This window comes from Canis lupus, chromosome X (genome assembly GCF_048164855.1).
Source record: "Canis lupus baileyi chromosome X, mCanLup2.hap1, whole genome shotgun sequence".
Classification (NCBI taxonomy): Eukaryota; Metazoa; Chordata; class Mammalia; order Carnivora; family Canidae; genus Canis; species Canis lupus.
The window spans coordinates 32352456-32378305 of NC_132876.1; the positions used below are offsets into that span (position 1 = coordinate 32352456).

At 47.9% G+C, this 25850-nt stretch overlaps 1 protein-coding gene across 4 annotated transcripts in view; it reads left to right on the top strand.

Annotated features, from left to right (window-relative positions):
- Positions 1 to 25850, top strand: part of SEPTIN6 (septin 6) — a 67004-nt gene that overhangs the window by 18308 nt on the left and 22846 nt on the right. For all 4 annotated transcript variants that reach the window (XM_072817313.1, XM_072817314.1, XM_072817316.1 and 1 more), the window contains exons 3-5: positions 6910 to 7105; positions 20434 to 20620; positions 23310 to 23471. In XM_072817313.1, the coding sequence (XP_072673414.1) occupies positions 6910 to 7105; positions 20434 to 20620; positions 23310 to 23471 (545 nt within the window). The remainder of the gene's footprint in view (positions 1 to 6909; positions 7106 to 20433; positions 20621 to 23309; positions 23472 to 25850) is intronic.

Sequence of the window (25850 nt, forward strand, 5' to 3'; positions counted from 1 at the left end):
AGGCTCCCTGTGGGGAGCCCGATGCAGGACTCCATCCCAGGACCCCGGGATCACGTGCTGAGCCAAAGGCAGCCATTCAACCACTGAGCCACCCAGGTGCACCCAGATCTTTTACTTTTTCATGTAATCTAAAGTTCTGCTTTCTGGGCAGCCCGGGTGGCTCAGCGGTTTAGCGCCGCCTTCAGCCCAGGGTGTGATCCTGGAGACCCGGAATCGAGTCCCATATCAGGCTCCCTGCATGGAGCCTGCTTCTCCCTCTGCCTGTGTCTGTGTCTCTCATGAATAAATAAATAAAATATTTTAAAAAAATAAAGTTCTGCTTTCTAACTAGGGGCGTTCATTTCCTTGGACTCTTCTTTTCCTCCATCCTTAGTGCTCTTTCTCCCTCATTTCCTGTTGGAGAGTAACTGCGAATTCGGGGATGAACAGAGAACAATGAGGCCACTTCTCAATGTGGATGACAAGCAGTTAGCTAGGCTCAGTCACTGGCTGAATGACTCCCACATATCAGCTTGGGAACCCAGGAGATGAAAATATGTGCTTCATTGAATTATATATACCATGGGCCTTAGCATCCAGAGCTGGGCCATTAATTCTTCAAATGCCAGAAGTCTACTGGTGGTTATGATGAGATGGTATTAGTAGAAGGATACAAAATAAATAGAAGCCACGGTGATCAACATCGAGACACTGTCACATTCAATAGTAGCACTGCCAGATCTCTCCGATCTTTGGCTGTTGGCCAACTTTTTTGGCATAATATTTGATTACTGAAAAATTTCCGCACAAACATATTGGATTCCCTTGGCATTCCTCCCAGAGCTCGGTGTGACCTGAACTGTAGTTGAGGAGCTGGGAAGTGAAATGACAGGCCCACCCTCATCAACCTTTCAACTAAGTACAGTTGGGTGGGTGAGTAAAACTTTAGGGGGGAGGCCATGCAAAGCAGAATGGCTCTCCGAGCGCGAGAAGTGTGGTGCAGTTGGACCTGGGGACCATGGGCCTCCTGACCCCCCAGGACCCAGAGGAAGAAGCAGTCAAGCTCAAGGCAAAGTGAGTGGGAGATAGTAAATAGCAAACCTCTGTCCTCAAGTTTCCACCCAGGCGCTATATAGCTACAGCCGCTTCAGTATGCACCTGCTGGAGTGGAATTGGTCAACTGCCCCAGACCCTTCAAGAGGGGACGGATAGGAAGGAGATCCTCATCCCCAAAGAGTCACCCTCTCTCTCCTTCCTCACTTGGCGAGTCTTAGGGAATAGCCCTAGAATCCCCCGTCTTAGAGCTGCGGGGACGCACACTGGATGTGCCCACCTGGGCTGGGTTAATTTCACACCCCATCCCTGATCCAAAAAAGACAGCAGCCTGTGCATCCTGCTTTCTGTTCTCACAACCCTGTCATTGCTCAGAGAACCCACAATTTGGGCCAAGGTCACGAGCAGTTGAGCTTGGCTCTCAGGCTGCAATCTCAGCCCAGCCACGGGGCTGGGTATTGTCACTGGCTGCCCAAGGGTCCATGGCTTGACTACTGAAGGTGATCTTTCCTCTCGTGCGAGGCTTTCGAGGGCCGTTCCTTCATGCTTACTGCCTGTGCATAACAATCAGGTTTACTCTCTTAATGACCGTTTTCAAACAAGTCTGTTTAGGCATAGAATATGTTCCCCCAAAGGATTTTCTTTTCTCATAGGACATTTTAAGTGTAAAATTGCAGCAGAGCTAGCTTCAATCATTGACAGAGACCTAGGACATTTTTATCGCAGTGTTGTTTATCTGGGTGCTGGGCTGCTGACTGTAGAGGTCCCAGGAGAGTGAGTCCTCTCCACCCTTGTGAATGTGTGTGCCTGTGTGCACAGGGGCATGGTGGGATTGAGAGAGAATTTTTATGAATCCAGAGCCTAATTTATATGTAAGGGTACCAATAAATGACACCTACATTTCTTATTTTTAGAGGGCTAGGCACACAGGTGTGGGCATATTATGATGCCCCTCGAACAGATTTTCTATGGTTGACAATAATTACTGAGTGAGGTGAGGTTCCCCTCTCCCTCCCCATCCCACCTCACCCCCGACAAAAAAACATACACTCGTGCTTAGCTTTGGGAATGACAAAGATCCCATGATCCTAGATATAATGCAGAAGGCCTCAGAGGAGCCACCGGAGCCAGCAGTACAAATGTTCTGGGGCCCATCACTCTGCACTGCTGGGAAAAAGCCCCAGACAGACGCTGCCCTCCAAATGTGCCAGCAACAGTAATGCCTGTGAGGAGTGCAAAGACTCATAATGATAATATTTACTTTGAAGCTGCTCAGGATTCTAGGCTCAACTGGGCTGTGTTGAACTTGGAATAAAACACACAAGAGAAGCAGGATGGAGGCTCACTATAGAGGAGGGAGGGACAGCTAGCATTCTGTCCAGGTCAAGGATCGCTTGGTCCATCCGTTGGTGTCTGGGAAAGGCAGCGGCTCACCTGAGACAGGCTGTCAGCTGCGCTGTGCCGGCCAGTGTGTACCAGCTCCCTCTCGGCAGAAAATCTGCTTTGGGTTGTGCAGCATTTGCCCATTTCCGTGGTGTCATTGCCCCCACTGTAGCGGGTCTTAAGCTGCCAGCTGGGACATCGTCGCACGTGGGATTGGGGAGATCCAGCAGGAAGCTGGGGCAGCCCGCGCCGGTACACCCCTGTCGGCCAGGGCTCGGCAAGATCAGGAAGGAGGAGACAGCGAGGTTACAGAGCCAGCCGTGACCTTGCCCCGGCCGTAGGCTCCCTGGAATTCCCGGAGAGTTTCCCTTTGGACACCTCCTTGTTGACCTCGGGAGATGTCTCTCTTAGTTTATTCCAACATCAGAGCTGGCTGAGATCTTAGCTTCAGGGGACTGTGAGCTCCCTGTGGACAGGGATCGTGGTGGTCCTGTTCACCCTTGTATCTTTGGTCCCTAACACTCTGTGTAGCTCCTCCTAGAGATCCAGTGGACAGTTGTCGTAGGACCCAATGAACCAATGAACGGACGTAGCTTGCCTGTGGGACGCTCCGGGGCATATTTACTGGTTAGAAGTACGGGCTCCGGCGCCAGCCTGACTCCGTTCAGGACCTGCTCTGCCACTTACCACATTTTACAGATGAGGAAGGAAGGTGTGGAGGGCCTGGGGAGTGCGGCCAATTCGCACAGCTGGGAAGCGGCGTGGCTAACCCTTCTGTGGACAAAGGACGGACGAGTACTATCTACCTCCTAGGTTTTTTTTGGGGGGGGTGGGCAGATAAGAAAATATATGTATAACAGCTGTGCCTGGCACATGGTAAGTGCTATTTTTATTAGTCCAACCTGTTCATTTTCTGGGGCAAGAGACTGGGGCCCAGAGTGGGGAACGGCATCTGGCCGGGCCCCGGGTGATCACCTGGCTGGGCCTCTGCGTTTCCTTTGGCGCAAGGACTTCATTACACAGGGTGCCAGAGGATGTGGATATTAGCAGCAGATGAGGAGAAAGGCCGAGGAGAGAGGTCAATGTTGGATTATCCCAGGGAGTGTACTTTGAAAAAGCATATTTCACATTACACGTTTTAAATGGAAATTCTTTAAAAAAAAAAAACCGGGTGTTTCCAGCATACGGTCTCCATTAAGCAAAGCAAGATGGAATCCTCTTGGCCCCTGGTGATGACCTTAAAAGGGTTAAGAAGGGAAGAGGAGAGAGAAATTGGCCCCTGGGGATGCCCCAGGTTTCCTGCTGGAATCTGCCAAGGCCCCACCTTCCTGCAGGGGTGGGAGGGGTGTGGAGTCTGCCGACCTGCTCCCCCTCTGTGCTGGGCCTAGGGCAGCTTGGGACGGGCCAGCGTCCTAGGCTCAGGCTGGGTCTGTGCCAGCCATTAGGAGAGACCCCCTGCAGCCCGCAGGCTCCACACGGATGGAAAAGTGGGACGGGTTGCCCTCCATAGCCATGGCACCAGCTCGCTTGATTCCCTGCCCTCTGTTCATGTCGCATTCATCACAATCCCCTGGACGCCTGTGGGTTCTTTTATTCCCCTCATCACTGGGCATCTGATTTCCACAGCCTTTTTGTGTTGGCAGGCACTCGGGTGGTCATTTGCCCTGCCGCTCCTCCCGGCTGCCCTGCCCTGCCTGGCCGGCCTCCATCCCTCCAGCTGTGCAAACAGAGCAGCCTGCGCTGTGTAGTCTGCTCCAGAGGCCTCTGCGTGCGCCAGGCCTAGGCCCTCTGAGGAGTACAGGAAGATGCCCCATCCCCCACTCTCCGAGAATCCTTGGGATCAAGAGCCAGGGAGCCAGCTCTGGGTGCTGGGGAGACAAGGCCTACCAGTCTAGGAGCTGCGGGGCATTCAGCAAGGAGCTCCCGGAGCAGAAGTGGGTGGAGGTGGGGATGGACATGGAAAGTTCATCAGGCACCCGCAAAGATGGGCTCAAATGGAGCTTGAACCTCCATGTCCAGAGGGCAGGTGAGTTGGGGGTGAGGGAGCCGCCCCAGTGTTCCCACCTCAGAGGTGCTGGTCCCCTGTGCAATGGAGCTGCACCCCCACCTCGGGCGGGGCGGGGAGGGTGATACATTCTCTTGCTTGGCCAAGTCTGTCACCTCCCATTGCAAAGGCCCCACCTCACCAAATTTTTCTTGAGACCCAAATACTTCCTGTTCCTTTAGGGAGGGAAAAGGGGCCTCTTCTGGGAGAATCTTTGCTGCTAATAGGTCTAGCAGACCTTGGCTGGAAACATGATCTTACCATGGAAACATGGTCCAGGGTGAGGGACCATTTCCCCCGCACCCTGGCAATCCACCACGTTAGTCAGACCTGGCTATGAAGTTGGGCTGGGGGGCTGGGGAGCCAGGCTGAGTTGAATGTTCTTCTTGTTCTCTCTCTCACCAATCTCTGTGCACTCAGAAAGCTCTCATCGGAGACAGATATTTTAAAAAGCACTTCCTCTATTCATAGCTCATTATTCAGGATAAAAGGCATGCAAGATGCAAAGCTAGACACACCCAGAGGGTGGAGGGGAGGTGGGCCATTTGTATTCACACGTTTTGTGTGGCTCTAACGCCAGCCTCTGGACCACCTTGCCGATCATCTGTGCTGCCGACCACAAGGGGGGGAGGTTTGCTAGGCCAGGATTTGCCCAGTGCTAACCCACTCCCTAATGCGGAGACAAGGCAACGCTGACCTCCCAAGGGTTGGGAGGGGATAGGGGAGCCTGGGGTCAGGATAGCAGAACAGCAGGGTGGTCTAGATATTCAAAAGGCAATCCAGGGTGATTAGCTACTGAATCTTTTATTCCTGGCATTCCTGAATTGCTCGCAGGGGTGGGGTGGTTGTGGTGGAAGCCCTAATATGGTCTGGATCCATGGAGACGATAAGCCTTTGTGGGTACCCAGCCTAGCTTGTAGCCTTGGGTCACGTTCCTGCCCAACTCCCAAGCCACCAATTTTTCTCCAACATCTTAATTCCCTGAAGACCCCTTGGCTCCTGGCAGTGGCTTGACATCCCTCAGGTCTCCCAGGAATGACCTCCAAAAACCTTCACCGGTCTCCACAGGCTCCCCCCCACCTCCGTCTCCCTGGTGTGAAAGTCAAGACTTGAAATTCCAATGGTTTAATTTATTAGTATCCCGCAGCCTGTTAGTTAAACAAACAAATGACTGGTTTGTTTGAAATTTAAGGAGAAGAAGAATTTGTGGCCTGCTAACTTCCCTCCCCCTTAGCTAAAAATGGCCTCCCCACTGGGATACACTTCCGGCATCTGCAGAGCGCAGTCTGGGCCTGGCAGGGAGGTGAGGTGGCAATGAAAAGGAGAGGATATTTATTTGACAAAGGACTGCTACCCCTTTCTTTTAAAATCAAAAATAGGGCAGCCCGGGTGGCTCAGCGGTTTAGGGCCGCCTTCAGCCCAGGGCCTGATCCTGGAGACCCTGGATCAAGTCCCACGTTGGGCTCCCTGCATGGAGCCTGCTTCTCCCTCAGCCTGTGTCTCTGCCTCTCTTTCTCTTTCTCACGAATAAATAAATAAATAAATAAAATCTTTAAAAAAAATCAAAAATAGCCCTTTAATTTTTATTACAAAAGCTAAGTATGTTCCACATAGAAAACTTGGAAAATACACAAAAGCTTGCAGAGAGAAATGAAAGCTGTACATAACCCCCACCACCCAGGGATAGCTCTCTTGGTAAGAGTATATTGTATGTCCTTCCAGACTTTCCAGGCATAACTGCTACCTCTCCATCGCTGCCTGCAACATAGTTTCTTTTTCTTTTTTTTTTAAGATTTTATTTATTTATTCATAGAGATGTAGAGAGAGAGAGAGGCAGAGACACAGGCAGAGGGAGAAGCAGGCCCCATGCAGGGAGCCCAACGTGGGACTTGATCCAGGGTCTCCAGGATCACACCCTGGGCTGCAGGCAGCACTAAACTGCTGAGCCACCGGGGCTGCCCCATAGTTTCTTTTTCTGACCACAAAAGCAGTGCATCCTCAACCTTCATATTATTATTATTATTATTATTATTATTATTATTATAGATTCTATTTATTCATGAGAGACACACAGAGGCAGAGACACAGGCAGAGGGAGAAGCAGGCTTCCTGCGGGGAGCCCAATGCAGGACTCCATCCCAGGACCCTGTGATCATGACCGGAGCCGAAGGCAGACACTCAACTACTGAGCTAGCTGTCCTCAACCTTCAAACGACACAAAAATATGGAGACTAAAAGAAAAATCACCCCAGTCACATTCTCCGGAGATGCTGCTGCCACGTTGATGCACTTCCTTTCAGTCTCTTTCACTTAACTGAGAGCAGTCTATCTAGTTTTATGTGTTATTGTGTACACATCCCCATGTCTGTGAATACACATCCAAAACATGATGTGGGCTGGCTGCGTGGTGGTTGTGTGAATGGACCATAATCTATCCTTTTGCTTTTCAGGAGAGACAGGTTTGGGCAAATCTACCCTCATGGACACCTTGTTTAACACCAAGTTTGAGGGGGAGCCAGCCACCCACACACAACCAGGTGTACAGCTCCGGTCCAATACTTACGACCTCCAAGAGAGCAACGTGGGCCTAAAGCTCACAATTGTTAGCACGGTGGGCTTTGGGGACCAGATCAACAAGGAGGACAGGTAAGGAGGGTGATGGGGTGTGGAGGCTGGTGGGAGGCTGCAGGGAGGAGCTCACCATGGAATCCTGCGACCTCTTCCCAAAATGGCCCATGCAGGCCACAGACACTTCCACCCAGGGTCCCTGTTTACCTCACACACTTTGACAAAGAAAGGTGTCTTTCCAATATACACAGGTGAGGTCTCCATTCCATTTGGCAGACACGTATTGAACTCCTGCCTTGTGCCAGGTGCAGCCATACCCTGTCAAGCTAAAAAGGAATAACTTTGTCTCAGCCTTTGAGGTGCTCACAGGAAAGACCAGTCTTGAACAAATAAGTTCCATCAAGTGTGATATGCTTTGGAAAGGACAGGGTACGAAGAGGTAAAGGACAAGTCACCATGAAAACATGAAGGAGGGAACAGTCAGTTCCACATGGGGAGCTCAGGGAGGCCTTCACAGAGGAAGTGCCTCCGCAGCTGGCCCTTGAAGGAAGAACTTTTTTGCCACACAAAGGGGAGGGAAGGGAAGTCTAGGTGGGGGGGGGGTAATGCTTGTACAAAGGCAAAGAAGTGTGGAACGTTATGGCATATTCCAGGGATCTGGCGCTTGCTCTGTTTGGCTAGCTCAAAGGCAGATTTGCTGTGGAACTGATGAAGCTAAGGCTTTAGGGCCCTCACTTGAATGGGCCCTTCCAAGGTCCGGTAACTAATTTTTAGTCATAATGTTGTGTTGTCTTTTGGAGGGCCCTTCTAATTGTATGAGCTTAAGGTCCCACAGTACCTGTGTCTGCCCCTGGGCTGGTGCTTGGCGTGAGCTAGAGCAAAGGAGGGGGAGATGAGCCTGAAGAGGGAAGCAGGGGTCAGATCATGGGGGAATTTCTAGAATGTCAGACATGGAGCCATTGAGAGGTTTTCTGAAGTGGAATGAGAGTCTCAGGGAGCCTGGGGGCTTAGTCAGTCAGGCTTCTGCCTTTGGCTCAGGTCATGATCCCGGGGTCCTGAGATGGAGCCCCACATCATCAGGCTCCCTGCTCAGCAGGGAGCCTGCTTCTCCCTCTCCCTCTGCTACTTCCATGGCTTCTGCGCTCTCTCAAATAAAAAAAAAATCTTAAAAAAAATAAGAATGAGATAGTCTGGCCTTGAAGTTTCTTTGGAAGGGGGTGGAGAGCAGGAAGACTAATTCGGAGACTATTGGACCAATTAGATGCAGGCCAGGGGTAACACAGGTGCAAGGTAGGAAAGAGGAGGAGGCAGATTTGGTAAACACTGAGTAGATGGAATCAATGGGACTCCGCAGACACTTGGTGTGGGATTGTGAAGGCAAAAGAAGAATCTGGAATGAGGCCCAGATATCTGGCTTTGGAGGGTGGACAAATGGTGGCGGCATTCAGGAGGGGAATTAATATCAGAGAGCCAGTTTCTAAAAGACTCAGCTGTGTTTTAGACCTGTTGAGGCTGAGCTGTCTGCGGACTACCGAGACACCTGATGACCTTTTGTGGTGGGCAGCTGGATATACCGGGTTAGAGATCAGCAGCAGGCCTGCCCTGGAAATATGGATTTGGATGATCAAGGTACAGGTGCTATGTTCCAACCGCAGACGCATGTAGCATCACCCAGGGATCAGAGTGGAGCGTGGTGAACACTGGGCTAAAGACAAAGTTTAGGATGTTAAGTCAGCAGATGGAGGAAAAGAAATCCTGGAAAGAGACTGAGCAGGAATATGCGGAGGGGTAGGAGGAGGGACTGCAAGCGGGTGGGGGTGGCTTGAGAATGGAGTGGGAGTGGGGGGAGTGGCTCAGAGGAGGGAATGTGTTGAGGGCTGGGGTCAGGGAGGGGGTTCAGGCACCATGTGCATTTAACTAGATGTCACATGGTTATTACACGTGCCCATCTCAGAAAAGGCCATTCAACATTTTGAGCAGTGTCTGCTCATCCTTTGAGGATTCTCTGGCTTCCTAGATAAACTGGATCCCAAATTCTCCTGTTTCTCTCCCTTGAAGCTTCAACAGCCATACTCATTTCCTTATAATGAATAAATATATTTAGCTTCTTAATAATTGAACTGAATTTTGTTTTTCATTTGAAATTCTAGACGGACACCTCTGCTTTTTATAGCCTTGCTTATTATGCTAATTTTGTTTGGTTGAGAATAAATTGGACCCTGGGGAAAGGGGATGGATATTTGGGGTCATCTCAGCCACGGACTGCTCAGGATCTTTTCAATTAGATTTCTCACAATTCTCGGCAACATACATTTGACATATTTGACATTGGAAACTGCTTTGGTAATGATGGTTTGGGAGGACCGAACTGATCTGGCCCCTTAGAGGCCAATCTACTTCCATTACATTTGTAATATCCTTATTGTTTTTCCTGATTATAAACAAGATGCATATTAATACAAAATCAAATAATACAAACTCGAATAAGTAGAAATGAAAAGCCTCTCGAAATTGGGCCTGAGAGCAGGAATGGAGCAAGCTCCAGGGATTTGTAATAAAAAGCAGTGTTTTCTCCGTACTGGCAGGATCATTTGGGCATAGATCTGTCAGTGCAGCTGCATGGAAGCAGAGCACCAGAATGCGATACTTTCCCCAGGGTTCATGGTCAACTAAGAAAAGGAGAGATGAAGGCCATATTCTAGGGGAAGCCACTATTTCAAAGATGCGGGAGCAAAAGGAACTCAAGAGGGAGACCCAGGGCAGGCTGGAAAGAGGCATGCTTAGGAACTTAGGCTTCAGTCTCAGACTGACCTGGGTTCAAATCCCATTGCCACCTACTAGCCCGGTGATGTTGGACCAGTGTTTTGTGCCTCTCTCAGCCTCTTGGTAACTAGTGTTGTGGCTGGTCTGGCCCTTGTGGTTCTTGCAAGACGCGGTCAGCAATAACCATCAGGGTACCAAAAAGTTTTATTATTCACAGGTCCGGGAAAGCACAGGGCACACCTGGGACCACATGGTGAGGTCACAGGGTAGAGAAAGAGAGAGAGGGCATGGGTCTGGGGTTCTGTTTTTATTGAGATGGAGGATTTAGGGCTAGGATTTGGTGGGCTTGCTCTGGGTGGGTGAATTTATTTATTTTTTAAGATTTTATTTACTTATTCATGAGAGACACAGAGAGAGAGAGAGGCAGAGACACAAACAGAGGGAGAAGCAGGCTCCATGCAGGGAGCCCAGTGTGGGACTCGATCCTGGGACTTGATCCGGGGATTCGGGGATTCGGTGCGGGGACTCCACTGAGCCACCCGGGAATCCTCTGGTTGGGGGGGGGGTAATTTAAAACACAAGAGCGAGAATTTAAGGCAGCAGAAGAGAAAAAAAACAAGTGGCCCAAATGGTCACTTAATGGAAATCAATCAAGATTTCTAAAACAAAGGAGCCCTGTGAGGGGTGGTTTGTGGAGGGAGGGCTGACTCTTAACCTTTAGGTAGCTGGCAGTGTATTTATTCCAGATAGTCAGTTGTCTTTGAAGTGGATACCTCAGCGATAAATCTTAAATCAGGCACTTGCATGGCAGAAAAGAAAGACCAACTCTCAGAGTTTACACTATAAGACCCTTAAATTCTCTATGGCTCAGTTTTTTCACCTGTAAAGTGGGGATGACCATAATACTAATATCTACCCTAGAGGGTCACGTGAGGCATACTTGACATGTTTGGCATATTAAAGGCTTCAAGAGTGCTGGGCACAGTGGCACCTGGGTGGCTCAGTTGGTTAAAGCATCTGCCTTCGATTCAGGTCATGATCCCCTGGTCTTGGAATCAAGCCCCTCATCAGGCTCCCTGCTTCACGGGGAGTCTGCTTCTCCCTCTCTACCTCTGTCCCTCCCCTCCACTCGTTTTCTGTCTCTCTCAAATAAATAAATCAAATCTTAAAAAAAAAACAGTGCCTGGCACTAAGTAACTAATGAATAGAAGATATTGTTACGATTATGACTTTCTTTGGTAGAAGAATCGAGGGAGAGTTATACCATGTAGCTTAATGGGGGGAATGACAAATGGAACTGAAAAAAATATCCTTTGGGTTTGGCAACATGCAAGTCATTAATACACTAAGGAATAATAATTCTAGGGAAGTTGTGGGTGGAAGCTAAGTTGCCATGAGTGAATGGAAGATAAGTTAGTAAAGGCATCAGAATAGCAAAAAGAGCAATAAGTAAAGCGAGACCAAGATCAAATTCCCGTTTATATGGGAATTTGGCATATGTAAGTGAGCAAGGAAAGAATGGACTATTCAAGAAAATGTGCTGGGAAAATAGGCAATCCATTAGGAAAAAAATAAAATGAGACCCTCCCACACAAACACTAGTCACAAAAATAGATTCCAGATGGGTTAAAAACAAATTCTAAAAATATAAGAGAAAATATAGCAGAATGTTTTTATAGCTTTAGGGGTAGAGAAGGCTTTTCTGATCGTGACACAAAATCCCAAAGCCATATAAGAAAAGATCGACAGATTTAAACTTAAGATAAAAAAAACCCTTTGCATATTGAAAGACTAAACAAAAGTAAAAACAAACTATGAATAGAGAGAAAATACTTGCAACTTATATCATAAAGAAAGGATTTTTCTAAAATGTAAAAAGAACTTCTACAATTCAATGTGAAATAAACAGGTAATTGACAGAAGGGGAAATATAAATCGCCAATTAACATATGAACTGATGCTCATCCAATGTCACCAGTGATTAGGGAAGTGCAAAATGAAACAATGGAATATTTTTTATCCATCAGATTTGAAAAATAAGAGATAAAAATATAAATGGCCGTTAATACAGTTCACTTCATTCATGTTGCTGGGAATATAAATTGATACAGATGTTTTAGAGTGCAAATTCGGTGGGACCTATTAAAACTTCAAATGTGAATACCTTATGATCCAGCAGTTCCACTTTTAGGTATACAGCCTAGAGAAACAATTGCACATGTTCATGAAAAACTTACAGAAAGGATGTTCACTGCAGCATTGGATGTGGAATAAAAAAATCTTTAAACAGCTTAAATTTCCATCAGTAGGGCAACTAAATGAGCTATGGTACAGCCATATACTATGGCATACATTTGGCAGTTTAAAAGAATGCAGTAGATCTGTGCACACTCACGTGGATGTGTTATCAAGTGAAAATAGAGGTTGCAGAATATACAAAATCATGATACCAATTGTATAAATCCACCATTCCTTTTTTTTTTAATCCACCATTCCTAATGAAACATCAAACACTCCCCCCCCCACATAAATGCATAGAAAAAGATCTGCAAGGTGAACCAACAAACTGAAAATAGTAGTTACCTCTGAGAAGGGGAGCATAAGTACATGTATCAGTCACATAATTAAGAATAAACTTTTTTAAAAGAATGAAATTTTTTAAAAGGAAGCAGATAAAGTGGGTGTAGACCGCTCATTTAAAAAGATTTCCTGAACTGGAAAAAAGAGATAAGGCAGTGTCTAGAGGGAGGCAGAGGTCAGGGGTGACTTTTTTTTTCTTTTTTAAGTTTATTTATTTTTTGTAGTAATCTCTACACAATGTGGGGCTCGAACTCATGACCCCGAAATCAAGAGTAGCACGCTCTTCCTACTGAGCCAGCCAGGCCCCCCAGGGGCCGTGTTTTTGAGGCTGAGCTGAAGACAGCTTGAACAGGATAAGAAGCTTCAAGGGCAGAGATGAGGAGGAGGCAGATAAAGAGAAAGAGTCCACCACACTTGGTAACCCAGTTGATTTGGGGGATATAGTACAGTTGATAACATTATACTAAATGCCAACTGTGTGTCAGGTACAGGTGCCAGGAATACTAAGAAATAAGGAACTTGTAGTTTAGTGGAAGGGGGTAATACGTAGCATACAAATTCTACATAGTGTAGTAAGTACAGTAACAAAGGCATATGGAGGATGAGAATGGCAAGCGGCACAGCCCAGTCGGGGGATAAGGTGGAGAGGAGGTGCTCAGGAATGGCTGAGCTAAGTCTTGAAATCTTCTAGGATGCGTGCAAGTTAGCCAACTGGCATACCATGGGTATTCAGTACCTAATTGTCCCTAAATGTGGTGGGGAAAATAAAGAAAAAAACCCTCTAAGTTTTTATCTTTCAAGACCAAACGTGTCCATTGAATGTGTTAACTAGGATGCCGAGGGTAGAAAACAGTCTACAATGTGTTGAGGAATGAATGAGAAGGAATGAATGAGTAGATTGTTCTTTCCAAAAAAAAAAAATTCCCCACTTACCCATTACACATTTATTGAACTTCTGTTTTATGCTAAGCCCTGTGGTAGATGCAAAAGACAAACTCGATTGCTAAGGGAGGAAAAGAAAGGGCAGCAGTTGGGAAGAAATGGGTAGTTGAGGGGGTTGGGTTGAGGAAAGATCTTTCTTTTGAGATGCAGGAAGACTTAAGCATGTTTATAGGTTGAGGAGAAAGAGTCAGTAGGGGGCGAGGAGCTAATAGATGAAGCAAGATTCTCAAAGAGCCTAAAAGGAATGAGAGCTAGTGCACGAAGGACAATGGGCCTTGCACACTATGAGGGGCCCTTTGTCTTCTGAGACTAGAAGGCAGTCAGGAAGGGCTGATTCAGTTTTAGAGGAGAGGGGAATCTAGCTGCTGTGAGGCTGATGGCCCAAATTTTGTTGGTAACGTAGGAGGTAAGACCATCTTGTGAGAATGAAGATGTCACGAGTAGGTTTTGGAGCTTGAGGAAAGTAGTGAAAGTTTGGAATGCCCAATGGAGGTGATGGGAAATGCAGCCAATCAAGGTCAAGTAATGGCATTGTCTTGTTGTTCTCTCTGAGGCTGGAGGCCATGGCTTTGGGTGCAAAGACTTTGGTGATGGCCTCTAGCTAATTTGAGCAGCCTCAGTGTAGGAGTGAAGGACAGATCCTGAAATTGATTCATCGCAGCAGTTTGCTGGGCCAGTAGGGTGGATGGCAGGGGTATCGTGGAGATGAAAGTGTGGCTAAAAGTGGTTCGGGTAATCAGTTAAGGGTTCAGCCAGGGCCGAGAAGGAGATGAGGCCAGCAAGGGGCTGATCACCTGTGAGATAATAAAGAGGTCAAGGTACCTGAGGATTCCATGAGGTGAAAGATCCAGGATGTAAGAGTGTTGGAAAGATGTGAGGCTGTGGCCAGAGAGCGGGAAGTTAGAGGCTGTCTTGGGGGAAGCTGGTCTGGCTCATGGTGAGGTGTGTAGGCGGCTGCAGTAGAGGGAGCCCGAACGTTGTGGAGTTCAGACAATCAGGGAAGAGAGGCTGAAGGTTGATGGGTTGTCTACAAGCACATGGCCGTCACCCAGGATGGGGAGAGAGAGACTGTGGGTCAGGTGCCACCAGGAGAGGATGGAATACGTCTCAGATGAAGAAAAGGTTTTACACTGAGGTAGTGGAGGAACAGTCTGGAAGTGGCACTGGGAAGCTACACGAATGCCCACCCCGCTGACCCCAAGGCACCCAGGTCGTGGGAGAATGAGCAGCCTCCTCCAGAGAGGGCTGCCGCGTAATGAAGTCTTCAGGGTGGTGGTATCCTGGGGGTAGGACAGAGGGGATTAGGTTTCCATTTAGGGCAAAGAAGTAGGCAAGTTCTGTAAAAGGAAGCTGATAGAGGTCAGCGCTGCTTAAACTTTCATCTTGCATTCAAGCCCCCGAGGCTCTTGAGAAAATGCAGACTCTGATCCTGTAGGTCTGGGTTGGGGACTGGGATTGTGCATTTCCAACAAGCCTCAGGTGGCGTCTCTGTGCTGCTGGTCCAAGGACCAGACCCTGAGTGGCAAAACTGTAGGCAGTTGTGTTTATCAGGGTTCTGGGGGTGGTGGTTTCAGAGGTCACAGTGCAAGAGCATGTGAAGCAGGAGAGCTCCAGGGGGAGAGTCCGTGGAGGACAGAGCAGACTCGGGATTCCGGAGGAGGGAAGGAGAGGTGACTGCAGGGAGGGTGATAGACTAAATTAGCTGTCATCATTTTTGGCTTTGTTCCTGCAGACCTGACCTGGTGCTACCTTGGTGCCAATGCCCGAGATGGTTATGCTCAAGCACAGTGTCTGTGACTGGGCTTTGTGAGTTTCTAGCAGGAGTTGGGGGGCTCTGATGGCTGTGTCTGCCCAGAGGACTGGCACATGGGAGAGGGAGGGACCGGGATCACCCTGAGGTGTCTAGGAAGCGTGATTGGGAGGCGGTGACAGCTGCAGCCACCGGAATGAGGGAGACCACTCAGGGATAGGTGTGTGCAATATGTGGAATGACAGCGAAAGATGGTCCAGGATGGAACCTTCGAGACAAGCCAAGATTTGAGGTGAGTGAGAAAGAAGAGTTCTAGAGGTAGGAGATAATGGTGGCAATGAAGTCAGAGGGCAGTGTTTCAAGAAGGAACTGGTCAACAGTGTCTAGAAAGATGACAATTGAAAAGTGCTCACCGAGAGGTAAAATCATTATTTTTCTATAGTAGGACTGTTTAAGAAACCCGAGGTAATCAATCACCTGGAAAACAATTCTAATGAATAACAGTTCGGTTAGGTAGCCAGTTTCAAAATAGGCAGACATGAAGAAAACCAAGGACTTCTTATCAAGCAACAATAACTAACTAGAGAACATTATGGAACAGAAGACCCTGTTCACAGTAAAAACCCCTTACTATATCCTGCCCATAAACCCTATGTGATCTGTCCCCTGCTACCTTGTTTGCTTCATCTTTTACTATTCTTGGGGTTTTTTCCTTTATTTATTTTTTTTTAAGTAGACTCCACACCCAGCATGGAGCCCAACGTGGGGCTTGAACCCATGACTCTGAGATCAAGACCTGAGCTGAGGGACGCCTGGGTGGCTCAGTGGTTGAGCATCTGCCTTCAGGTCAGGGCGTGATCCCGGGGTCCTAGGATCCAGTCCCGCATCAGGCTCCCCATAGGGAGCCTGCGTCTCCCTCTGCCTGTGTCTCTCATGAATAAATAAATAAATAAATAAATAAATAAATAAATAAATAAATAAAATCTTAAAAAAAAGGAAGGACCTGAGCTGAGATCCAGAGTCGGACTGTTAACCAACTGAGCCACCCAGGTGCCCCTGTTCTTGTTTTTAATAAGGAGAAATTCCCACAATATACAATTAACTATTTTAAAGTGAACAATTCAGTGGCACTTAATACATTCAAAACGCTGTGCAACCACCTAGTTCCAAACATTCTCATCACCCCAAAAGGAAACATTAAACGCTAACTCTCCATTCTCTCCGCTCATTCCATGGTAACCACGATTCTATTTTCTTTCTTGATGACTGACTATTGTAGGCACCTCATGTAAGTGGAATCATACAACATTCGACCTTTTGTGTCTGATTTCTTTCACTTGAAAGGTGTTTTCGAGGTTCACCCCCCCGGGGCAGCATGCATCAGACTTGTCTTCCTTTTATTTTATTTTATTTATTTTATTTTTTTTTGTTTGTTTTTGTTTTTTGTTTTTTTTTGTTTTTTTTTTGTTTTTGTTTTTTTTTTGTCTTCCTTTTAGAGACTGAATAATATTCCATTGTATGGATCTCCCAACTTTTGTTTAGCCAGTCATCAGTTGATGGCCATTGGGTTGTTTTCATCTTTTGGCAATTGTGAGTACTTCATTATTCTTCCTTCCTGCACTACTAGCTCCCAGCTCCCTTGCCTTCTTTCTTTTTTTTTAATATTAAAGTTTTTTTTTGGTAATTTGAGAGACAGAGAGAGCAGGGGCAGGGCGAGGGGGCAGAGGGAGAGGGAGCAGACCCCCGCTGATCAGAGAGCCCAATGTGATGCTCAATCTCAGGACCTTGGGATCATGACCTGAGCCAAAGGCAGATGCTCAACCACTGGGCCATCCAGGTGCCCCCCTTGCCTTCTTTTTATGGCAAATCTCCTCAAGCTCTTTTCTGCCTCTGGACCATTACTTTTGTTATTCCTCTCTGGAATGCTCTTCTCCCAAATTCGCCCATGGCTCTCTTATTCCCATCCATGCAGCTCAAAGATCACATTGTCTGGGAAGCCTTCCCAGTCACTTTTTAAAAAAAGATTTTATTTATTCATGAGAGACACACACACAGACGGGGAGAGACACAGGCAGAGGGAGAAGCAGGCTCCCTGCAAGGAGGCTGATGTGGGACTCGATCCCAGACCCTGGGATCACGCCCTGAGTCAAAGGCAGACACCCAACTGCTGAGCCACCCAGGCGTCCCCCTGCCCCGTCACTCTTTATCCCTGTTATTGAAAGGAATAAGATGTAGTGTCCAGACCATGAATTCTTTGTGCTTTTGGCCTCTTTAGCAATCTAGTGAGGCCTATGGACCTCATTCTTAGATTTTAAATGCCTAAAACATGCCAGTTATACTAAAAATACAGTTCCCAAAATATTTTCAAATTGTTATTTAGTAATCCATGTCCTTCTTTATTAGTTCCTGAAATAATACCTATGTGTGCAGCTCTAATAACTATCATAATTTAGAAGTCGTGTAAGTATAACTGCTATTTTGAGATATTTGCAACAACTTGTGATTGGAAGCAAAAATATCAGTGATTTCTATTGACTGTGAAATCACAGGTACTGCTTAAAATTACTATAGATTGTTACCCATGTTTGTACCTGAAGGAACCACTGAGAGCGCTTAGTGAAGAAGATTTTTTTTTCCTATCCAACTTTGTGGATCCTATGAATTCTTTCCATTGGAAGTCTTCTTCCCTTGGAAGTCTGGAGCCCTGGTTAAGAGCTCCTGCCCTAAAACATGAAAGCCAAACAGTAGTGACAAGGAGGGGTGGATCATGTTGAAGCTGTTTTTTTTTTTTAAAAGACTATTTTGTACCTGCTTCTGTGTGTGTGTGTGTGTGTGTGTGTGTGTGTGTGACTATCATAAATAAATAAAAAATTTTTAAAGAAAGACTATCTTGGAAAAAAAGAGCGCATGCACGCCAGTGGGGGTTGCGGCAGAGGGAGAGGGAGAATCACTTTTTTTTTTTAAGATTATTTATTTATTCATGAGAGGCAGAGACATAGGCAGAGGGAGAAGCAGACTCCCTGCAGGGAGTCCGACGTGGGACTCGATTCCAAGGCCCCGGGATCATGACCTGAGCCGAAGGCAGATGCTCAACCACTGAGTCACCCAGGCATCCCGAGGGAAAATCTCAAGCAGACTCCCCGCTGAGTGAGGAGCCCACAGCGGGGCTCAATCTCATGACCCTGAATCACGACCTGAACAGAAACCAAGAGTCAGATGCTTGATGGAGTGAGCCACCCAGGCGCTCCTTGGGACTGGGTTTTGTAGCAGATGGAAGAGATTGTAGGAGGCTGGGGAGTAATGAGCTAGAAGGAAGCTGCCCTCCCCACCCCTCCATGAACTTGGGTGTGAGAGATGGAGAAATTTCCAGCTGAGAAGGTCTATGAAGGAAGGCAGGTCTTTGACGGAGGAGAATCAGGTGTCACCTAGGAGAAGGAAACATTTGTGCAGAGCCTACCTATGGGAGTAAGGTTTATCATAGACTGGAGGCAGAAACCATACTGTATTCCAGACTACAACAGAGTGGGGCGGAGACCATACTATATTCCAGATGACCACACTGGTCACCAATGATACACAGATGAGTAAGACAGAGATGAATCAGCCATTATGATTAGTCTAAACCAAATGCTGTGGGTTGATTGGCTGGTTTGGCTGGTCTGATCCAGGCACCTCTTCCAAGACCTCTAAGAGCCTGGCAGCAGTAGAAAGGCCCAGTATCACTAGATACTGGGATGGGCTGGGGTGGGGGTGGTGGGGAGGGTGAGAAAAAGCTCAGAATGCACCTTTTTTCCCCTCCTTTGGTTCCTTTTGCAGACCAAAAAAAAAAAAAAATGAAGTAAGAGAAGCTATGTAATGGAGGAAAAAAAAGAAGCAGTGCCATGATTAGATAGTTTAAATGAGCCAATCATCTGAAAATTAATTAGATAAGTCTAAGGGATGCATCCCCCAGCCTTGCTCCTAATTCTTCAGGAACCTTCTAAGGATCTCTACAACCAAGAGTTTCTTGGATGCTGTTACCCTTCAGAATGATGTTTGGCTCAGATCAAAAGAAGCAAAAAAAGATTTTATTTTTAGATTCTTCTCTGGGGCTCCAGAGATACCTTGCACCTGGATCTCTCCTCTGTCTGTAGCTCTCAGAATCTAGAATTTGGTGATTCTTTTTTTTTTTTTAAGCTATTTTCCCTTCTCGACCACGGGGATCTTTCAAAAAAGGCTCAGGTTGGGGGCTGCTGCAGGTGGGAAGACTTGGCTGGGCCCAGCTCCCTTTGATGGTGTTTCCATCTGGCAGTGGTAGCTGCAAGCTCACTGCCCCAGGGTTGGATAACAAACCTCCTCTGGCTTGAAGGGAGGAAGCCCTGGACAGCAAGGCAGTGGGCAGAGGGGGAGAGGCCGAGCTGAAGCCCAGCTGACCTAGTTAGAGCAGAAGGAAGCTGCAGGGGTGGCAGGAATGGCCGGGGAGAGAAGAGAGAAGCTTCCCAGGACAGGGAGGAGCGGAGGACTGGCTCTTGTTTAAGACGCCCTGGCAAGAATCTGGGTCATAAAGGGGACCTGGCCTGGAGACTCAGTGAGCTGGGGTTGGGAGGGAGTGGGGGTTGGGGTGGGAAGACTCTTTACCAAATGTTGTCCACATGCTTAGATTTTAAAGTCACACTCTTGGGGGAAATGAGAACGAGAAAAATATGTGGATCTTAGGGGAGCTATGTGGGCTGTGCCGTAAACCCAGCAAGACAGAGCAGCACCCGGAGCATTCTGACCAGATGCCCCAGCGTTGGGTCAAGGAGACGTCCTGGCCACCACTGTGTAGCCGGCTCCCATGCTAGGCACTGGGGTGAGACTCATGAAGCACAGACGTGGAACCAGTCCACCCACAGACGCTGCCAGTGGGTTCTACATGGCATTGGGGCCCCACACAGTGTAGACAAGTGCCCTCCATGGTCTCTGCCCCTCAGAGGGATACAGTCTATCTGAGGGAACAGCAATCCTGGTAAAACCAGAGGAAGCGATCCAATAGCATAATTATTATTTTTTATGCTCTGGGGTCGCGGTAGGGATTTCTGGCAGAAATGGGGAAGTGGGGAAGGCTGTATGGAAGAGGAGGTGGACATTCCATGACCCCGAGGTCTGGGAGGGCAGGATTGGGATGAGAGGGGAGATGTGGGCATTCCAGAGCCAAGGTCTCCTGCCCACTGGCAGCAACTGTGGGTGGGCGGCCCTTCGAAGGGAGATGGAGGAACCCAGCTGGAGGGGAAAGTCAGGTTACCAAGGGCATTTTAAACTTTGGAAAGGGACTGTCTCCAAACCCGGGGTTTTGGAAGCTGTCAGGCCATTTCCTTGCTCTCCCCCTCCCCGCCCCGCATCCCACCCCCAGCTACAAGCCCATCGTAGAATTCATCGACGCCCAGTTCGAAGCCTACCTGCAGGAGGAGCTGAAGATCCGCAGGGTACTGCACACCTACCACGACTCCCGAATCCACGCCTGCTTGTACTTCATCGCCCCCACGGGCCATTCCCTGAAGTCTCTGGACCTGGTGACCATGAAGAAGCTGGATAGTAAGGTGCGCAGCAGGGGCGAGGGCCGGCGGGAGGCTGGGCACACCGGAATCACTCTTACTGATCTCTCTTGCCACATATGTGCCGGGTTCCAGGAGACAATTTGTGGCCTCATCCTCTCCTTCATTCCCTGTCCCTCCAGAAAGATGGTGGTATTTAAAAAAATATTTATTTAGTCATAAGAGACACAGAGAGAGAAGCAGAGACAGAAGGAGAAGCAGGTTCCCCATGGGGAGCCCAATGCAGGACTTGATCCCAGGACTCTGGGATCAGGCCCTGAGCCGAAGGCAGACACTCAACCACTGAGCCACCCAGACGTCCCAAAATGGTGGTATAGATCCAGCACCTGTGTGGTGTGCTTTGTGATCCGTCTTCCCTGCATGATGGCATGGGTTTGCCCTGAGCTGTCTTTCTGCCCTGATCCATCTAGGGGTGTCAAGGGTGACTGTGAGCAAGGTGGCCGTTTAGGTCTAGGGGCTCAGCCTTTTGGGACGGAAAGATGTTTTTCCTTTGCCCCAGGATTAACTGGCCTGGACGAGAATCAGACATGCAAACTGGACTTGGAAAGTTATTGTTTTTATTATCAATTATAATTTTAGTAACAGCAGCTAACATTTGTTAAATCCTCAAGCACTGCTGTGCACGTACCCCCTGGAGTATCTCCTTGAATTTTCACAAGCCAGTAAGGCAAGCATTATCATTATTCCCCACTCACGGAAGGGGAAACCGAGGCTCTAAGAGGTGCAGGGACCTGCCTGTTGTCATATAGCTAGCTCCAGGTAGAGGCTAGATTCGAACTCAGATCCATGGAACCAAGTTCTATGGCCTCTATTCCTGAGAAAGATGGCTGTGTGAATCAGTCATGTCCTGCTCTAAAAGGAACTGAAAAATGAAAGTGCCATGCCAGGTAGAAATCAGACGAGGATTCTTCATGTGAAAGGACTGTTGGCTGCACAGAAGAATTGACACAGGATTCTTTCAAAAGCCGAATACATTTTCCGCTAGCATTTCATATGTGCCTGGCCCTGGGATGAGTACTTAGTATGCATTACTTTATTTCATCCTTCCAGTATTATCCAGTGTGGTGGATACTGTTGTTCCCATTTCCTCATGAGAAGAGTGAGGCACGGAGAATGAAGTAGCTCGTTCCAGGTCAGACAACTTGTAATGGGTCTGTGATTCGGACCTGGCTCTCTCTGACTCCAAGGCATTTTATTTTCTGACATTTCTAACTGATAGGCATTATGTAGTAGCATATACGTGATAAAAACCGATATTGAGCTTAAATCAAAATAGGAGTGATTTTTTTCTTTTCTTTCTTTTTTTTTTTTTTACAGCAATGAGCTCCCCACCCACCAGTAAGGGGGCTGCTCTGGAAATGTCGCTATGCCCTGCATGTCCTGTATAGGGCAGCAGAGAGCCATGCGCTGGTGACCTGGGGCGTGGGTCGGTTGAAGTTAAGCAGCCTTGGCATATGCTTGTAGTGTCGATGGGGACATGGTGGAAAGTGACAGGGCGGATTGGCTCTGCCTGCTGTTCTACCTTGGCAAGGGCTTTGACCCGCCATCCTCCTGCAAAGACTTCAAGGAGGGTGCCTATAGGGTCCAATCTTTCTTTGACCTAGCATGTGAAACTGGTGGCAGCCTTTATGGCTACTCCGAAGGCAAAAGCGTAAAGCAGGCGATTTCAGGTTCCAAGTGTAGAGCTCCTTCTGGGGCCCAAGCACTATCCGTGTTGCCCCGCCGGAGTCTGCTGGCGGGGACACCCATGTTCTCCCTGGGCACCTGAGCTTAGGTGTGCTCTGGCTCACAAATGCATGTGCATTTCACCATTCTTTCCCTTCCCTCAGCAAAAGCCTTGTCTCTCCTTGGAGTAACTTCAAGGAGCAGGGTTCAGGTGGATTGAACTTTGGGGTGGCATTAGGCCTTCATCCTGCTGTCTGATATTGGGCACATAAATCTGCTTGCTTTATGCAGAAATTAATCGTGAAACTCAGGCAGTATACCTCTTTTTGCATTAAGTCTCGGATCACACTGGTAACTGAGAGGGTCATCTTCATCCAGCTGGGCTGGTTCGCATGTTTGCTGCCAGGTGAGCATCTGCACGGAGCTCTGCCCTGCCTCCCTTCCCTGCCGTGGCCCATGGGGATGGGTCCCTAAAATCCTGGGGCTCGCCTGCACTGGATAGGTTGGGACAATTTACTTTTTACAAGGAGTCGCCACCTCCCCTCCTTGTCAACCACAGATCCCCAACTGTCATCTTTCTGCTTTGGAATCACCCAAGTGGTGATCTTGATAAGGAAAATATCACACAGCTCATCAATTTGGAACTGAGCTGGCTAAGACTGTGGATTTAGGAATAAGGCTAAACTTGGATCTGGATCTCAGTTCTGCTATTTACCTGCCTTGGACAAGTTACTTAGCCTCTCTACGCCTCAGTTTCTCATCGGTAAAGTGAGAGGGTTGTTGTCAGGACTCATTGTGTTAATCCATGTCAAAGCACTTAGTTCAGTACTCAGCGCTTAGTAAGCAGCACCCATTGTCATTTGTCATATTGTTCTTTGGCGACGGAGGTGGCCAGTTCTGGACCATTGGGTCGAGCTGTTCCTTCTGGCACCTGGTGGAAGTCCTCTGTCATGCTGCTATGGGTTGCAGATTACCAACAATGATCCTGCTTTGCTCCTCCCTTCCCTAGGTGAACATCATCCCTATCATTGCCAAATCAGATGCCATCTCTAAGAGTGAGCTAACAAAGTTCAAAATCAAAATCACCAGCGAACTTGTCAGCAATGGGGTCCAGATCTACCAATTCCCTACAGATGATGAGTCTGTGGCAGAGATCAACGGAACCATGAACGTGAGTGGGAGCACAGGGGTTCGTTCATCTTTCTGACCATTTGCTGCTTATTTCTATTGTCATTATTTTACAAACAAGCCGCTGAACATCACAGTCCATTTTAGCGCGGTCGACTCTCGATCATCTAAATCTCAGGGGTTTGTGAGAAAGAATCCAGAACCAGAACAGCTCTTCTCCCTTAGCGGTGATGGCTTCAAAGCCTCAGAGAGGCAGAGATTAATAGCCAGAGACCGAGGGAGGGAAAGGCCAACCTGAGGAAGAGTCTGGAGCTGGAGATTCAGACCTCTCCTTCCACTTTCCTCTTTGGTGCTGCTTCAGTCTAAGCCAGCACCCCCCCACCCCCTGTGGGGACTGCCAGAAAGGCAACCGGTTCTCCTCTCTGACCAAAACAGTGCCATGACAATCAGCGAAAAAGCTGGCTGGCTTCCGAGACTTCCAGGATAATATGTACTCAGATAATCGAGCTCTCAACCCCCGGGAATGGGAGAATGACATATAGCCTCCTCTTCTGCTAACCCCCCCAACTAGAGGAATGAGTAATGAGCAAGGCGGACAGTCAAACATCTCCTCATGCTTCTTTACAACATGTTGATGCTGTTGCTGCGAAATCTTCAATGTTGTGATTTCAAGGAGACAGCTAATAGCTTTCAGAAAGCCTCTGCTTTGGGAACAGACTTTTTTTTCCCTCTGTTGAGAGGCATCAGTTTTTCCTAATGACATAATGCCTGGGCATAACCAAACTCAGGAAAGCCTTGCAGTAAAAGCCATTTTTAGAAAATTTTCCTGCTGCTGCCACCGCCCCTGAGTTATCATTATGGTATCAGTTGCTACCTCTTAGAATTTGGCCAACAAATGAGCAGCGGGGCAGCAAGTCCTTGTCTTGACTGGCCTGCCCGCCCATCGGTACAACCTGAGATATGTTCATTATTAGGAGTCCCTCATCATCTTTTGACTCCTGTGGCCTATGAGTAAGGATGCATGGATTGGTGTGGGTGGAGTCCTATCCTCTCTGACCCATCATGAGCATGAAAAAAGGGGGAACAGAAAGATGAACACTTCTCCTCTCAAGCAGTCTGGGCACTTCTATGAGAACCAGGCTCTGTTGTGATGAGGAAACCTGAAAGGGTGCCTAGCCTGCAGAAAAAGGGGAACCTCGAGGGAAGCGTCTTCTGGTGTCACTGGCACTGATGTCTAGAAGCACTTAGTCACTTCAGAGCATCAGGCCCTAGTAGATACCTTCAAACTTGGGTGCCCTATGTTACCAGGTAGCTTTCAGACTGGTGATTTGATTTGCTACAAATAAATAGGGTAAAGGATTGTCAGCAATCTCAAGACCTCACCCCAAACGACAGCTCACTACATTGTGAATCAGGAATGACAGTCATTTTGGGCTCTGTTCTGCACCCAGCTGTGCCCTCCTGATTGAACTTAGGGTAGGTAGGCTCAGCCTCAGGGTTGGAAACTTCTCGTGCTGTGAAGCAGTGGTTCTCAACCACGCTGTTTTGGATGTGAAGAAGTTCTGGGTCATTTCTTATAACAGTCCAAAGTATGCCAGTGTTTCACTTTGAAAAACTAAATTTGAGGGATGCCTGGGTGGCTCAGTCAGTGAAGTATCTGCCTTTGGCTCAGGTCATGATCCGGGGGTCCTGGGACTGAGCCCCATGTTGGGCTCCCTGATCACTGAGGGGTCTGCTTCTCCCTCTCACTCTGTGCACACACTTGCTCTATTTCTTTCTCAAATAAATAAATGAAATATTTAAAAAAAAACTAAATTTGAGTGGATTTAGGATTATCCCCATAATAACATCACTCAGCACTCATTCCTTGACATCCCACTGTGCTTTTTTGAGTGGGGAAGAGTGTGCCTGGAATTGGGCATGTCCGTGGGAAGGGGCATGCATGTGAATGCCACGTGTTATCTCTTGTGATGGGGAAAGGGTGGGGAGTCGCTGCTCTAACATGCATATGTGGGATGACTTAACCTGTCTGCCACTAGAACAACTGTTGAAAGTCCCCAAGGTCTTCAGACAAGCTGTGGTGTATGAAGCTGCATCATCAATATCTCTGGTGCGGGTGGTAGGAGGAATGGGTACTGGCCTTTCAATTCTGGATTTGATTCCAGCCAATCATCATGGGGACTGGATTTAGAAGTGGAAGAAGCCTCTTGCCTAAGTGGAGAAGAGCATACAGGCATGCCACCGCTCCCCACTAGGGATTTGCATGGTGGGAAATAAGAGTAATGAGGTCTCAGCCTCCCTCTCGGCCTGTAGGTGGGTCTGAAAAATGGCTTCAGATTGGGGGTCAGTGAGAGAAGGGAGTGAGAGGTCTTGTTGCATGCTTCTTCAACCCATGCTCTGATAACTTTCAAGGCTGTAGACT